Source organism: Monopterus albus, unplaced genomic scaffold, assembly GCF_001952655.1.
Source record: "Monopterus albus unplaced genomic scaffold, M_albus_1.0 scaffold105.1, whole genome shotgun sequence".
Classification (NCBI taxonomy): Eukaryota; Metazoa; Chordata; class Actinopteri; order Synbranchiformes; family Synbranchidae; genus Monopterus; species Monopterus albus.
The window spans coordinates 619,987-636,983 of record NW_018127985.1 but is presented as its reverse complement, the minus strand read 5'-3'; the positions used below and the strand labels follow the sequence as shown (position 1 = coordinate 636,983).

Genomic DNA, 16,997 nt, shown 5'->3' with positions numbered 1-16,997 from the left:
GTTGGCCGACATTTAGGCAATTGATAAGCAACTAGTTTGATAATGTTTTTTAAATTTAGATGCCAAAATTTGTTCCTGAATCTCAAGTAAGAGTATCTGATGCTTTTCTTCATTGTACACAAACTGTATATAAAAGATGGACGACACGGCACCACTTCCTGCCACTATGCAAAAGTGAAGCCAAAATATCAGCAATATGGGGATGGCCATCTTACTTTTGTGATGTATTTGGCAATCCAGTTCTGCACAGTAGTGACCAGAGGTGGAGTTGTGGTATCAGACCTTCAATCAAATTTGTCAATCACCTGAAATAGACCCCTTTTTATAGTTTTAAATAACTTATTTAAAACAAACTTACCAGAAAAATGACTACGTGTACACACATCAGTGTGATGGTATCTACCTAAAAGGACAGAAGTCAATTTTAGGAAGCATGTATTTGAGTTGTGTTTTGAGTTTTTAGTTTGGCTTACATTCTATTCACTAACATGGAGGGGCCGGGGTATATGACCTGTACTGCAAACAGCCACCAGGGACGATGGCTTCACCTCTGGCAGCTGTCGCATCGTCCATCTTAATATACAGTCTGTGGCTGTATATCACAATGAACAAAACACAAACTGCTCAGGCCATAAAGACCAACAGCTTAAGGCGGACGTGCATGAGTATGTACAGTGGATTTAAAAAGTCTACGCACCCCTGTTAAAATGCCAGGTTTCTGTGATGTAAAAAAACGAGACCAAGATAAATAATTCCAGAACTTTAGCCACCTTTAATGTGACCTATAACTTGTACAACTCAATTGAAAAACTGAAATCTGTTTTTCAGTTGGAAGTAAAAATAAAAAACTAAAATAATGTGGTTGCATTAGTGTGCACACCCTTAAACTAATATTTTGTTGAAGCACCTTTTGATTTTATTATAGCACTCAGTCTTTTTGGGTATGAGTTTATCAGCAATGCACACCTTGACTCTGCAATATTTGCCCATTCTTCTTTGCAAAAATGCTCCAAATCTGTCAGATTGCGAGGGCATCTCCTATGCACAGCCCTCTTCAGATCACCCCACAGATGTTCAATCGGATTCAAGTCCGGGCTCTGGCTGGGCCATTCTAAGACTTTTATCTTGTTCTGGTTAAGCCATTCCTTTGTTGATTTGGATGTATGCTTGGGGTCATTGTTGTGCTGAAAGATGAAGTTCCTCTTCATCTTCAGCTTTCTAGCAGAAGCCTGAAGGTTTTGTGCCAATATTGACTGGTATGTGGAACTGTTCATAATTCCCTGCAAAAACAACACTGCACATCACCAAAAGAACACCATACCCACAGTGAAGCATGGTGGTGGCAGCATCATGCTTTGGGGTTGTTTTTCTTCAGCTGGAACTGGGGCCTTAGTCAAGGTGGAGGGAATTATGAACAGTTCCACATACCAGTCAATATTGGCACAAAACCTTCAGGCTTCTGCTAGAAAGCTGAAGATGAAGAGGAACTTCATCTTTCAGCACGACAATGACCCCAAGCATACATCCAAATCAACAAAGGAATGGCTTAACCAGAACAAGATAAAAGTCTTAGAATGGCCCAGCCAGAGCCCGGACTTGAATCCAATTGAACATCTGTGGGGTGATCTGAAGAGGGCTGTTCATAGGAGATGCCCTCGCAATCTGACAGATTTGGAGCGTTTTTGCAAAGAAGAGTGGGCAAATATCGCAGAGTCAAGATGTGCATTGCTGATAAACTCATACCCAAAAAGACTGAGTGCTGTAATAAAATCAAAAGGTGCTTCAACAAAATATTAGTTTAAGGGTGTGCACACTAATGCAACCACATTATTTTAGTTTTTTATTTTTACTTCCCACTGAAAAACAGATTTCAGTTTGTTTTCAATTGAGTTGTACAAGTTATAGGTCACATTAAAGGTGGCTAAAGTTCTGGAATTATTTATCTTGGTCTTGTTTTTTTACATCACAGAAACCTGGCATTTTAACAGGGGTGTGTAGACTTTTTATATCCACTGTATATACAGTGGCAAGAAAAAGTATGTGAACCTTTTGGATTTTCATGGTTTTCTGCATTAATTTGTTATAAAGTGTGATCTTATCTTCATCTAAGTCAAGAGTTTGACATCAAATTGACAAATTTAATGTGCCTAAAATTCTGATCTGACAAAAAAATTCTGATCTTTCATGTTTTTATTGAGAACAACCATAAAAAATATATGTGAACCCTTGAGTTAATGACTTCAAAACAGCTAATTGGAGTCAGGTGGTAGCATACCTGGAGTCTTGTTAAGAAAATGAGTTTGGAGAAGTGGACTAGAGCTACTTTGACTGATAAAAACCACTGAAACCTTTTGAGTTTGCTCCAAACAAGAAGAATACGCTTATGTGAGCTATGCCTTGCTAAAAAGAGTTTTCAGAGGATCTGTGATAAAGAATTGTTGATTTACATAAAGCTGGAAAGGGTTAAAGTGATTTCAAAGACTTGAGAAATTCACCAGTCTACAGTTAGGCAAACAATCTACAAATGGAGATACTCTGGGGCTACTCTACCAAGAAGTGGGCGCCCAGTCAAAATGACCCCAAGAGCACAACGAAGACTTATCAATGACTTAAAGAAACAACCTCGAGTGACAGCCAAAGATTTGAAGGCATCATTGGAACTGGCTAACATCTGTGTTCATGAGTCTACAGTGCATAAAACACTGAACAAGCAGGGTGTCTATGGCAGGACACCACGAAGGAAGCTGCTGCTTACTAAAAGGAACATTGCTGCACACCTGAAGTTTGCGAAAGAGCACACTGGCACTCCACAGTGGTTTCTTCTTTTCTCTCTCCTCTGTCCACTCACCCCAACCGGCAGAGGCAGAAGGCTGCCCACCAAGAGCCAGTGTCTGTCGAAGGTTTCTTCCATTAAAGGGAGTTTTTCCTCCCCACTGTCGCCAAGTGCTTGCTCAAGGGGGATTTGTTGGGTTTTCCCTCTGTAATAATAGTGATAACAGTAAGGTCTAGACCTTACTTTGTAACTTGTCCTGAGATGACTCTTGTTGTGATTTGGCGCTATACAAATAAAATTTGATTTTATTTGGCATTGGCAAAATGGTTTGTGGATTGATGAAACTATTTGGAAAGAACATGCAGTACTACATCTGGCGTAAAAAGGGCACTGCATATCATCATGAAAACATCATCCCAACCGTAAAGTGTGGTGGAGGAAACATCATGATTTGGACCTGCTTTGCTGCATCAGGGCCTGGCCAGCTTGCAGTTGTTGAGGGGAAGATGAATTCCTAAGTGTATCAAAAAATTCTTCAGGATAATGTGAGAATGTCTGTATGTCAGCTGAAACTCTGAAGAAGTTCGGTGATGCGACAGGACAATGACCCAAAACACCAGAGCAAGTCCACAACAGAATGGCTTCAAAAAAAAAAACAAAATCTGCCTTTTGGAGTGGCCATGTCAGAGCCCAGACCTCAACCCAATAGAGATGCTATGGAATGACTTTAAGAGAGCCATACATGGGAGACATCCAAAGAGTATGACGGAGCTAAAGCAGTTTTGCAGGAAGAATGGGCTAAAATTCCTCCTGAACAATGTGCAGGTCTGATCCACAGCTACAGGAAGTGCCTGGGAGAGGTTATTACTTTTTCCACTAACATTTTGAATGTTGAATGAGTTCAATAAAGACATGAAAGATCCTTTTTTTTTTTTTTTTGTACATATTTGTCAGTACTCTTGACTTGGATGAAGATCAGATCACATTTTATGACAAATTAATGCAGAAACCCATGAATTTCCAAAAGGTTTATATACATGTACTGTATATGTTAAGTGGAGTGAGCTGCAGAGAGCTGATGCCCACCTGATAATGATGAGGATGGTGGTAGTTTGAGCTTCATTAGCAGTGCTGCTCTTGCTCCTGCAGGTGGAGAGGATTGTCGATAAGAGGACGAATAAGAAGGGGAAGGTGGAGTACCTGGTCAGGTGGAGAGGTTATGGTTCAGAGGAGGACACCTGGGAGCCTGAGAGCCACCTATCCACCTGTATGATCTACGTCCATGAGTTTAACCGCAAGTACCCTGAACGGCAGAGAGAAAACACGTTGCTGCGTTCCACCCGCAGCTCCCCCAGCCTCCATTGTAGCTCCACCCACAGACCACTCTGCAGGCCGCCACCCACCACCGCAGTTCGCAGTGACATCAGTGGAGGTTCAACTGGAGACTGTAACCAGGTGAAACCTCCTGTCAGTCAGCTTCACCTGCCCCCTGTTGGACTGACCCCCCAGGCCTCTGTCAGCTCCCTGCAGTCCCATTCAGCAGTGGCCTGATGTCGGCAGCTCCAGCCAGCTCTGCCCGCCGCAGTGTGGATCTGTCCAAGACTGGAATCAAGATTCTGGTTCCCAAGAGTCCCATGAACAGCCGTCTGGACTCGGAGGAATCTCCCAGTGAGGCAGCCCACAGCTTGGAGGCTGGAGCTCATGAAGCTCACCTGGTCCCACCTGAGGTTGCCCTGCTGGAGAAACCCACGGGAGTCCAGCTGGGGCCTGGAGAGGAGAGGGCACGCATGGGAACCAGACCCCGTACCCAGAACCCCCTGCCCCCATCCCGAGTGCCCATCACTCCTGCTGCCGTGCGCTCCCTCAGCGGTGCAGGTAAGATCTATTTTCACATAGCTTGCACATATCTGACTGACTGACAGAGCTTGTTGGATGACATTTGCAGCAAAAGCTGGTCCTGGGGGCCACTGTATAAAAGCAGGATAAAGGATTAAGTTGGGATTTTCCAATTATCCCAGCTGATTTTAACCCTGACTCAGGTGCATGAAAGCAGGTTAAAATAAGATAAATTACTGTGGAGATTTATTCTGTGCAGCTAGCCTGCTCTAGACCAGGCTAACAGCCAGGCTTGATTAATCCTAGTCTTTTTTTTTTGTTGTTGTTCTGTCAGTGGTCACTCTGATCAGAAACCCATGAATTCTTTTACAGTTAATCTGTAAATGTGATGGTCATTGTTACTGATTTTGTTAATGAAGACTGCAGTTCGAAGTTTGATTTTTTTTTTTAAAGGAAGTGCCAGAGCCACCTCCACTTGTTGAGGAGACTGAGGTCCTTTGGTGTGCACGGGGCACTGCTTGAGACATTTTATGATTCTGTGGTGGCATCTGCAGTTTTTTATGCTGTTGTGGGTTGGGCAGGAGGTAGCACGATCAGGGACAGAAAGAGACTCAACAAACTGGTTAAGAGAGCTGGTTTTGTCCTGGACTGCTCTCTGGATCACATTGAGGAGGTGGCGGACAGAAGGATGCTGGTAAAACTAACATCCATCATGCATAACCCTTCCCATCCCCTGCACCACACAGTGGTGGTTCTGAACAGTTCTTTTAGCACGAGACTGTTACATCCCCAGTGTAAGAAGGAGCGTTAACGCAGGTCATTCCTCCCCACAACCATCAGACTGTACAACACATCACTGCAGTGATAAGATAGGTAAAATTATGAGGGACTATGTAATAATCTACTGCGGTCAATATTTCAGCTCCTTGGGGTGAAATGCATTGTAAATAGGCTCATGTGTAATATCTTGTTCCTGATCTCTCTCAAATACTGTACATTGCCCTGCTTTAGCTATTTTGAGTTGCTCAGAGAGCCTTATGGCTGAAACACAGGTTTCTCTCCCCCATTGTGGGATTAATTGTGTGAGTAATATTCGATTGTTCTTGATTTCCTGGTTGTTTAGTCTCTACTGCTGTTCCAGATTCTCTCCAGTGCTGCTCAGCCCTGTTATTAGGTGCCTTTGATTTGCTGATTTGTGCTGTGTAAAATGTAACGTTGTGATGACACTACTTTTATAATCCTTGTATGTATCGGTCTTAATGCTTTGTTACCTTTATGTAACTGTTTATTTTAAGACCAAGTGTTCTTTGTTACTACGTACTTGTGTACGCATGCGCCGTGCAGAGTGGCAGCAAGTTACAGCAGCTGTGTCCTCGTGTTCTTTTCTGTGTTTTTATAAAGTCCTGTTCTTATGGTGTTATGTTGGTATGTTGGTTGTTCTCTATTGCTGCTGTAACACAGAAATTTCCCTACTGTGGGATCAATAAAGTACTCTACTCTATTGCGGCTGTTGAGGTGATTATAGACGGAGGAAAAAGGCATCTTCAATGAAGTCGGTATACGCTACTGTATGTGCTTTTCATCCTTTACAATGGCCTGTTTTTTTTTTTTTGTTTTTTTTTTAAGTCATAGGCTATATTTTTGTGTGTTTGTGCATAGGTTTCTAAGTACTTTAAAAAAAAATTTGAGTAATCTCTTTACCTAATCAACATGCTTGTTGACATGTACATACGCATTGAGAGCCGCTGTACCAGAGTCAAAATTCCTCATTTGTCTAACACACATCCAGTAAAGTTGATGCTGATTCTAATTCTATATGGGTCATTCCACAAACAGTGGAAGTGCTGTCATTGAGCTGAGAACACCAATATCCTTAAAGTTGACAAATACTTTAAAATGCCAGGTTCAAGGAACTGGCTTGCTTGATCATCAGCCTACGTGAACCTGGAGCCACATTGGTCACTTTTCATTTAGAATTTTCTTTCATGAATTACTTCACTCGCATTTACATTAATATGACATAAGCTGTATTAAATAGAACACTGAAATAAAAATAGCCAATTAATGTCAAAGAGCTCAATCACCCCACATAAGACACTGTATTAAGCTCTACTTGTTGTGGATTTATCAAGTTTATAAGTTGCTGACAAGACATTTTAGGTCTGTAAGAAGGAACATGCTACATATCGCCCAGATTCCTCCGTTTGTAGAATGAACCATATTTATGAATTTAGGTTGTGGATTAGTGGTTGTAATCCATCTTCATGGTGTAGTTCTTGAATAACCTATGAGTTCAGCTAAGAACAGGGGTTAGAAAATGTATATTTTTAGGAAAATTAACACATTAAGTCAGTCTGCTGCCACCTGCCATGCTTGTTCTGGATGTTTTATTACCGTGGCCGCTTTTCCATTTTTACAGATTGTGCTTGAATTCCCCATAATATGCTGCACCTGTCTTCGATGAATACATTTAAATTGAGCTTCCTACCTAGTTACTAACGACAAACACAGAGGTGGCATTGGTGAACATAACCATGTTTGATTGGCATTCTGTCTGCTCCAGGTAACTCGGTGGTAACGGAGGCTGTCGTGGCCAACATGATGTCAGGTGTGCAGAGTGCTGTTGCCGGGGCAACCGTTACAACAGGGAAACGTCGTCTGGAGGAACGTTCTGCTTTTGATAAACGTCTGAGGTTCAGTGTTCGACAGACAGAGAGCGCTTATCGTTATCGCGACATTGTGGTGAAGAAACAGGATGGGTTCACTCACATCCTGCTATCTACCAAGAGCTCTGACAACAACACGCTCAACCCTGAGGTGAGGCCATGCCCCATAAAACCTCATTTCTTTAACCTCACCATCAGTTCCACCACCATTCTTCAAAGAAACAGTTCCATGCCTTCCAGCTGTGACATCACCTGTCCAAACACACCTGAACACACTCGGGTTAAACTGTTGTCATGGTTACAAACCTGAGTACCCCTGTTTTCTCTCCTCCTCCTCATTAGGTGATGAAAGAGATCCAGAGCGCCATGGCAACGGCAGCCTCTGATGACAGTAAGCTGGTGTTGCTCAGTGCTGTCGGCAGTGTCTTCTGCTGCGGTCTTGACTTTCTGTATTTTATCAGACGCCTGACAGATGACAGGAAGAAGGAGAGTATCAAGATGGCTGAAACCATCAGGTAATGCCTCCTGGAGACTCAAGGATGCCATGGCAGCACTGTGTGGTGTAATCACTAAGGTTGAAATGTTGACCCTTGACCTCTGTGTTTTCGCCCTCAGGACCTTTGTCAACACCTTCATCCAGTTCAGGAAGCCAATCGTGGCGGCAGTGAATGGGCCCGCACTGGGCCTCGGTGCTGCCATCCTGCCACTCTGCGATGTGGTGTGGGCCAATGAGAAGGCCTGGTTCCAGACACCATACATGTCCTATGGCCAGACACCCGACGCTTGCTCATCCTTCACCTTTCCCCGCATCATGGGCCTCGCTTCGGTAAGTCTACTGCATATTTTACCTACATTTACATTACTGCTTTGTTTACCTGCATTTAGCTCACTTTATTTACCTTCAGCTAGTACCACCCAGACTTACCCTCTGATCGCTCATTGTGTTCTAGGCTAACGAGCTGCTGCTGAGCGGCAGGAAATTGACGGCTCAGGAGGCATGTTCTAAGGGTTTGGTGTCTCAGGTTCTGTGGCCAGGAACCTTCACACAGGAAGTGATGCTGCGAATCAAAGAGCTGGTGGCAGTTGACTCCCTGGTCAGTGTACCTATACACACAAACACAGTGCCACTGTTTTCTTCTTCTTCTTCACTCTGTGTCAACACTGGTTCCACTCCTTGTCCTGCAGATTCTGCGGGAGTCCAAAGCCCTGATGAGGAACACCAGCCGCAGTGCCTTGGAGCAGGCCAATGAGCGCGAGTGTGAAGCCCTGAAGAGAGTCTGGGGCTCCTCACAGGGAACAGACTCCATCCTGCAGTACTTGCAGAGGAGAACCGAGCTCTGCTAGGACATGTACCTGGACTGGTCTGATGACGCCACCTTTTTGAGCTGGCAGCAGACTCAGCAGATTTGACACAAAACAGAGACTGCTTCCTTCTTTTGATGTTTAACTTTGACTTGTACTTTCAGCAGAATGTTGAGAGAACATTTGACATTTCAGTCCTCTGGTTCTGTTCACAATCACAGGTTTCGGGTGTTTCAGATGGATATCATTTTCCTCCCTCTGTCCTGAGGATAGGACCAGGATGATGAATTCTTGTTCAATAGAGAATGTGAAGGTATGTCACACCGTGTTGAAGGCTGGGACAGGGGCGCCATTTTGGGAGATACACACTGTATTTACCTGGATACATTCTTGTTTTGTTTGGCTTAAAAGTTGCTAAAGTCATTTAGATTTCACTTTACTGACGGTGGTAATTTAGAATAGATAACCTTAGCTGACTGTAGTCGACTCGTAGTGGACCTAGAGATCTACGGGAGCAACAGACTGAAAAATGACTCTACACCCTGGTTTGACGGGAGTTGATGCTAGCGAGCAGCTGTCAGCAGATGACTCAGACACTGCAGATGAATCCATTTCTGTCCTGTCTGTGCTCAGACCAAACACTGAATTGGACATAGTTGAACCATCATTTACTGTATGTAGCTGTATGGGATCGTATTTATTTTCTAACTTACACATGTATGTAGCATGTATCTCTACAATGGATAATGACGACTCAACTCCCAAAATGGCACATTTACCTAAAATTCAACACAGCGAGATGACAACTTCACGTTCTCTACGAACAAGATGCCCCCCCCCCCCATTTCGAGTGTTTGAGCCATGCTAGGCTAGCATTCCCCCCCACTTCCAGTCTTTATGCTAAGGCTAGGTGTGTGTGTGTGTGTGTACTGGTATAGATGAAAGTAAAAGTTCAGACTGACAGAAAACAGGAGGATCTGTGTTAATGTTGAATCGTTACTTTAAATGGAGGCTGACCGCCGACCATCACCCAGAATTCCCTCTGATGACTGAACATGTTGGCATTAACAGGAGTAGATGCTGACCTTTGACCTTCACGTTACCACTAGCGGACTGGGTCGCTTTTTCTAATCTGGATATAAACCTGCAGCGCCATCTTCGCTAACAGGTAAACCATCAGCCTGCAGGGGGTGCTGACATGGCATCATGCTGGCTAAATATTACTCCAGCAGTGTGAGACTGATGGATTATGGGCAAATATGGACACTTCAAACAGCAGTTTGTGGGAGTTCCTTGTCATGTGATCACGTGTCCAGGCCAGCTGACTGGATTTCCCAAGCGTTTCCCAAATTAAACATGATTTCTGTCATGTGAATACATCTTTTATCCTACTGGCACCAGCTAGTTAATATAGCATAAAGACTACAAAATCTTTGTTTCCAGCCTTTATGCTAAGCTAACTAGCTACTGGTTGTAGGCTGGTATCAGTCTGAGCTCTATACTCCTTTAAACTGTGTATAGTTATTCTCAAACAATCCAAAACTATGAGTTTTAACAACAGGAACTTTATAACAAACTTCTTTTTGTACAAAATCAGGCACAGAGATTCATTAATATAAAAACTAAATATTACAGAAACTCTGCTCACACATTGTTTTCTGGTCTAAATTTAGTGATGAAATGTAAGCAATTAATAAATATAAGCACTCTGACAATTTAACTGATGTCTGGCTTTCTGTGGCCACAGTTATGATTAATGAAAGGTTTATCAGAGAAGACTTACACATCTTTCATTCATGGTTGTAATTAATTTAACTACTTAGACAGCAGCTTTTGTCCCCGGTAGGCTAATGGTTAAGGGTTAGAGTCAGGGTTGCGTCAGAAAGGGCATCCGGCGTAAAACACGTGCCAAATGTCAACATGCGAGTCATCAGTGTGATGATTCGCTGTGGCGGGAAAAGCCAAAAGTGACTTTCTACTTAGACACCAGCTTTTAAAAGTCATTCTTTTCTACATGTGAACATTTGCCATGATTTTATTAATAACCAATAACCGGAGCTCAGTCAACAAAAACATCATTCTGATAAGATCTCAATTTGAGGCCTGGGGCCCCACAGACTGCACATGCTAACAGTTTATCTCCTCAAGTCTCAAACTTACTTAATTGGTTGGTTGGTCATATATTTTTCAGTCAAACTGCAGACATCGAGGACACCAGCAAGACATCACTTTTGTTTGTTTTAAAGCTATGTCTCTATCAGAAGATGTCCCCATGATGTCGAGGTAAAGGACACGTTTCAGAGTCAGGGGGATGTGACCCGACTTGGAGTAAACCTGATTTGTTGTGAGGATGAAGTTACAATCTCCTCTTGGTGCAACCTGTAACTGAGATCAATATAAATCTTCCTGTCTCAAGTTTGTCTAGATAAACTTTAAGGGTTCTTAATTTAAATTAAAATCAGCTGTGAGGCTTCATGTTTCCATAGAAAATGGTTCTGGTTTGGTTTCATCTTAAACTGATGCTGGCTTTAAACATTTAAGCTTGATATTACTTTAAAAACTAAACTAAAAATTTTGTTGATTTGGCAGTTTGATGTCCAGAAGCTCAGCATGCTTCTGCAGCGGTTTAGTTGTTTCCCAGCAGAACGGATGCATCTGCAGCTCATTTAGATGGCAACACAACAGCATCTCTCTCTCTGCCTCATTCATTTTAATTAACTGTGGTAAACATGTACTATTAATACTCATTGTATGTCAAAAATAAGACCAAGTGTAAATCTTGCGTCTCTGTTTCATTGCTCTGTCCTGACCGAAGTAGCTCACCTGTTCAGGTGTGTTCCTTTGACATCACAGCTTTGGTATTTTTGTGTCTTTCTTCATTCAAACTTCCTGTGATCTTTTTAAAGTCCACATACAAACCCAACTCAGGGATCAGTGTTTTTATCTAATTTAGACCAAAGCCAGTAAAAAAACAAAAAAAAACATCTGAACTCAAATTCAAAACCTTTGTGCACATTGACTAATTTTCTGAACTGATCTGAAACAGGTTTCTACAACAAAACCTGATTGACCTAAAAGTAAGAACAAACAGCGTGACACTGAAATGCCTGTGACAGCTGTCATCCTCATGGTGGACAGGTGTCATGTGCTCCTGTGGCCAGGTGGAGGCGGTAGGTGTGATCATGGAACAGTAGCAGGCTGTAGAAGTTCTCTCCTCCTCTTAAGACTCCGTGTTCATGGACCCCCCATGATATCGGACTGTCAACAAAACCATGAACTGTCATGGACACCCAGGACTCTAACCGAGGCTGTTCCAGGTAACACCTGCAGGACAGGTAAGTAAATGATACTCAATTTATTTAACAGCCTACTGCTCTTACTTTGTTCATTCCAACAGACAGTTTATAAAATCTATTAATTCTGTCATAGACCCCGAAACACCTGAAAAATCTCCACCTGTGAAACTACATCATGTCCAAGCCCCTGATGATACGAGTGGCGACAGAAATATCTCAGATGTCCCTCCAGAACGAACCTTCATAAATCCACTTAGAAACGGGGATTCTCAGCCAGATTCTGCAGCCTCTTCTCTGGTTTCTAAGTTTCCTTCAGTCCTGCAGTGATCCAGTGACAGCTGTGTGTACATCTAAGGGGGTCTAAGTGGTGGACATACAGGGATGTTTTCTGGAAGCTGGTTTCATTTTGGATCTGGTTAAAGTAGCTTAAATACCTGGATGAGGTGTCAAGCGGTGGTGGAGGAAGTACTCATAGTAAAAACAGAAACACCACAGTGTACAAATACTTTGAGTAAAGGTCCCGCATTGAAAATGTGAGTTAAGTACAAAAGTATTGGCATCCTCAGTCCAGAGGAGTATCAAAAAACACGTGGGAAAGCTGATCACTGTGATCAGTGATCCGATTGATTCGTTTTGAATATTTACTGGTGTAGTAATCTTTTTATGCAAGCTTGCATAAAACTTTAAGAGTGCACTCAGGTTGATTTTGTGGTTAAAACATCATTTCAAGGGTTTAAAATATTATTTCATATTTGAACTGGGTAAATATGTGGTATATGTTTGTTTAATACACAACCTTGAACTGTGTTTAGTGTGTGTGTTTATTGTTTCTACACTGTGAAACAGTCCCTGGAAAAATTGTCCATAAGTTACAAGTAACAAAGTACGTACATATTCTGAGTTATTTGAAGTAATATCATTTCTGGGAAATCTCCAATTGATGTTTTAAAGGTGAGGATCATACTGAACCCTAGACAAAGTTTCTTACATTGGAATGTCTCTTTTGCCAATTTGTTTTTTTGAGTTTAGAGGGGTATGCGCTAAGTAGCTATTCCCTTACTATAACGAGCCGGGTGGCAAAAGGGTTACACTGGTTTAAACAAGCGCTGCTGAAGCAGCAAGAGGAGGCCAGGAAGAGAGAGATGTAGCAGGAGGGCAGCAGCTAACATGCTGTGGTGGGAGAGCTAGTGCAGAAGGGACAGGTCAGATAACTGCACAACAGCACACAAATAGTATAGTACACTAATTCTGTGCATTGTTGTATTTGAATGCTTTAGTTTTATGTAACTCAGTATATGAGACGTTTCCATTAACACAGTAAGCAACAATCATTATGCTATTAACAAGAGCGACCTACTACAGTAAAAGACTAACACATTTTTGATGGATCCAAACTATCACCTGCTTTTCGTTGAGAAAATCCCAAAAATGTCAATATCACACACCCCTAATCAGGCATGTACTTTATTAAAATCCTTGACTGAATGTGCTTAGTTACATTCCACCACTGGTATCAGGTGTTGATCTCACCTGATCTCCTGGATGAGCCGGTGTACATCCTGGGGAAGCAGCATTCCACAGATGGTGACTCTCAGCGATCGACTCAGCGTCGTTTTTGGTTCTGGACACACCAGCGAGGACAGGAAGCTGCTGGACAAGTTCTCGCTGAAACCACAAAAGAAGTGTTTTCAGATTCCTATTTGACAGGTATGGCTGGGTGCAGGCAAAATGAGATGGGTCATCACCAGCTGATGTTGGCATCCACAGCTCCGAGCCACTCCAGGAAGCTGTGAGGGTCACATGACTGCAGGTCGGGACTGGACAAGTGTGTCAGAGTGTGACTGCTGACCTCAGGTCTGTGCTCTGACCAATCATAACGAGACAGGAGGGGCTGCAAAGAAGCTCCGCCCCCTACAGGACACAGCAGAGGATCATGGGTAGCACACAGTTCTGTCCCACCTGGATGGTAATGTATAATAATTAACCTGGATGGTGTGACAGCAGGAAGTCTGTCTTCAGGTGAAGTCGTGACCTCAGACCTGTGAGGAGTCTCTGGTAGCTTCGCCCACCAGGTGCCATGCTGCTGTCAGTCAGGTCGATAGATACTACTGCAGTACAAGTACACAGAACTGTAGTTTTTCAACATGTTGTATATTTGGGTTTCAGTCTTCCTGGAGTTCTTGAATCTGTTACTGGAGCTGGATGCACCACTAACTAAAATGAAATCTGCTGACCTGGTGCAGGTTTCTAGCCTTCATACTAGCACCCCGCTGCACATGCTCAGCAGTGTTTCCCCCACAGCCTACACTGTGATTATAAAGCTCACTTTGAGGCTGCACGTTAAATTGTGCTGAGTGATTAGATCCCTGTGTGACCTCAGTATCACATGACAATGCAGCCCTAACTCACTTTTCTTGGTGTTTTACGGATACAAAACCTCTCTGGATTGAACATTCATGATACATAGAGTAAAAACAGATTGTTTTGTTGGAGATGCAAGTAGTTTTGCAGAGGTCTTGTTTGTAAAAAAATTATTTGGGCCACTGGCAATTTTGAGTTTTAATCTTATTATATACATGGCTTATACTAATCGTCCTACGATGTTTACATGTGTCCAACATCCGCCTCCTGGCAGGATGTTGAATCAACCAGTTAGCTGACACACTCAGGTAAACACATGGGGGTTTTCCCGACTGTGTAGACTTCAGCTTTCTCTGTTGCTCTTCCTGACATTTCTCCCAATTACAGTGTTCTTAAGGGAGTTTATCTGTATGTGACTTGAGAATATAGAAAAAATTTCAAATATATAGCATAGATATATAAGCACAGATTTGTATAAGAGTGTTCAGACCAAATCTGCTGTTTGTCCTGTGGTTGAACCTGGATGGTTTCCCCTCAACTCCCAACACCTGGAAGGAGTCTTTGTCCAGAGACAGAAACAGACGACCTGTAGACAGTTACAGACAGAAATTAGTCCTGACTAGGTAGGTTTTTTTTGTTGTTGTTTTTTTTATGTGAAAGCTAACATGGTAAAACAGCATCTCTCCTCTCCATCCATCCAACTATATGCCACCACTACACATCACTAACTGCCTGTCCTCTATCTGTCTCTCCCTGTACCTTTCTGCAGATAGCCCTGGCTCTGGAGCTCTGTTTCTGATGAGCGGCCACATCAACCTGCCCAGTGTCTGATTGTTGTCTTGTTGCTTTACTTTCTTTTCTCTCTCCTCTATCCACTCATCCCAACCGGTCGAGGCAGAAGGCCGCCCACCAAGAGCCGGGCTCTGTTGGAGGTTTCTTCCTCTCTGCTGTTGCCAAGTGCTGCCCAAGCGGGATTTTCTGTGGTTTTCCTTATAACAGTGTTAGGTCTAGACCTTACTGTGTAAAGTGTCCAAAGATGACTGCTGTTCTGATTTGGAGCTATACTAACTGAACTGTAATGATGTACAGAAGTCAATTGAGTGAAGTCTATTATAAATGAATACAATTAGCTAGCATAAGATAACATTTAGCTACACCAGACTGGACTACAGCTGTCAAACCTGAATTGACCTGAGCAGGGTATTTTACTGCTTATGAATTCAACAATTCAACAAGCAAACAACCACACCTGGATGAAATACCTGTTCACGATGCCTTGGTATATATCATCATCATCATCATCATTAGCAGTGAAGAAAAGGAGAACAGTTTTTACCGTCTGGCGTCAGAGCGACACAGTTATCTTCATCTATCCTGGTCCTGTATGACAGACCATACACGCTCCCTGAAACACATGCACACAGTTAGTGTACAGGTGGGTACAGGTGTGTATCATCAGGTGTGAATCATCAGGTGTGAATACAGGTGTTACCCTGGTACACTGAGGTCTCCAGGAAGTGTTTGTCCAGCAATTCATATATGGGCAGTTTCCTGATCAGATAGAAACTGCTGAAACTGTTTAATACAGAATCCAGGTGAGAGGGGGTGGAGCTACACTCAGGAAGCAGCACAGACACCTGCACAGGTAAAACAAGTCACATGAATTTAACAAACCGAAACACCTCCCTCGGGTGATCTTAACAGCAGAGACACCAAGCCAATAGTCGGCGCTGGCCACCATCGAGTTCGCCTTCCTGGTGCGCCCCGCCCCATTGGCACTGCCAGCAGCTTTTCAGCCGATTCGACATGTTGCGTTGGCAGGTTGGATCTCGTCAGTGAGAGAGAGACCACTCTGGTTGGCTATTGAGCTTAGCCAATCAATGCACGAGGAGAGGGGGCTGGGAAAGCCCCTTCAGCCTGTCACTATAGTCTCCATGATTTCACCCATTTAGTGTAGTCTCTACTTGCTTTTCGACAACCTCCTTTCTTCTTCCACAACCAAAAGACCGAGGGCGGAGAACGGCAACGTCATTTGCAGCTTCTTATCGGACGTATTCTCCATTAAAAGTAGCTGTGTTGAATGAGAGCTGCTTGGTTTATAACTTCTGCATTCTAGCCACCTCTACACTAACTATGTCCCCCTTGTTCCCGTACCTTTCTGCAGGTAGCCCTGGCTCTGGAGTTTCATAGGCCGCGTGCGTAATTTGTTTTTGTGTTTTTAAATTTAAAATTTGTTGATATGTCTGCACAATTTTTGTGCCGCCCTCCAACTAGTCCCTGTACACCTAGTGCCGAATAGCAGTTGAGGCGGAAATAGATAACTTCTGCACATTTCTCCCAAGTATGATGTTCTTATGGGAGTTTATCTGAATGTGACTTGAGGATGTACAATACAAGTCAATACATTTTAAGAAGGTTCAGACCTGATCTGCTGTTTATCCTGTGGCTGAACCTGGACAGTTTCCCCTCAGCTCATAACCGCGAAGTGATTATTTGTTTCTGCTCATACAGTCTCTGACAGTTGCACCTTGGTTAAAGGACCGTTGTGAATGCTCTTTGCTCAACAATGTGTGAGAGACAGAGAGAAAGAGAATGCAGTGGGAAAGCAAAGTGCAACCAGCACATCAGACCTTCAAACTCTCGTTAGGTTCCCGATGAGGAAAAGCTAACGTCCCCTGTTGTGCAGAACAGCATATCGCTCTTGCTAGAAACTGAAGTGCCAGATGCAGCGAGGTAGCGTCTTATCGGCAACTAATGAGCGGT

The 16,997-nt window shown here is 43.1% G+C and overlaps 2 protein-coding genes across 3 annotated transcripts in view; one reads left to right on the top strand and one right to left on the bottom strand.

Annotated features, from left to right (window-relative positions):
* Nucleotides 1–10,297, top strand: part of cdyl (chromodomain protein, Y-like) — an 11,340-nt gene extending 1,043 nt beyond the window's left edge. Inside the window, exons 2-8 of one of the 2 annotated variants that reach the window (XM_020610379.1) lie at nucleotides 3,923–4,199; nucleotides 4,304–4,648; nucleotides 7,173–7,426; nucleotides 7,618–7,790; nucleotides 7,891–8,101; nucleotides 8,226–8,369; nucleotides 8,461–10,297. In XM_020610379.1, the coding sequence (XP_020466035.1) occupies nucleotides 3,923–4,199; nucleotides 4,304–4,648; nucleotides 7,173–7,426; nucleotides 7,618–7,790; nucleotides 7,891–8,101; nucleotides 8,226–8,369; nucleotides 8,461–8,619 (1,563 nt within the window). In that variant the 3' untranslated portion in view covers nucleotides 8,620–10,297. Of the gene's footprint in view, nucleotides 1–3,922; nucleotides 4,245–4,303; nucleotides 4,649–7,172; nucleotides 7,427–7,617; nucleotides 7,791–7,890; nucleotides 8,102–8,225; nucleotides 8,370–8,460 lie in introns of both variants that reach the window. The other variant, XM_020610377.1, reaches the window with a different exon arrangement.
* A 299-nt stretch (nucleotides 10,298–10,596) lies between these two features.
* rpp40 (ribonuclease P/MRP 40 subunit) overlaps nucleotides 10,597–16,997 on the bottom strand; it is a 6,955-nt gene continuing 554 nt past the window's right edge. The window contains exons 2-8 of the mRNA XM_020610376.1: nucleotides 15,727–15,871; nucleotides 15,571–15,639; nucleotides 14,725–14,820; nucleotides 13,859–13,981; nucleotides 13,619–13,784; nucleotides 13,404–13,538; nucleotides 10,597–11,901 (exon numbers count right to left, since the gene is read on the bottom strand). Coding sequence (XP_020466032.1) covers nucleotides 11,703–11,901; nucleotides 13,404–13,538; nucleotides 13,619–13,784; nucleotides 13,859–13,981; nucleotides 14,725–14,820; nucleotides 15,571–15,639; nucleotides 15,727–15,871 — 933 coding nt within the window. The 3' untranslated portion in view covers nucleotides 10,597–11,702. The remainder of the gene's footprint in view (nucleotides 11,902–13,403; nucleotides 13,539–13,618; nucleotides 13,785–13,858; nucleotides 13,982–14,724; nucleotides 14,821–15,570; nucleotides 15,640–15,726; nucleotides 15,872–16,997) is intronic.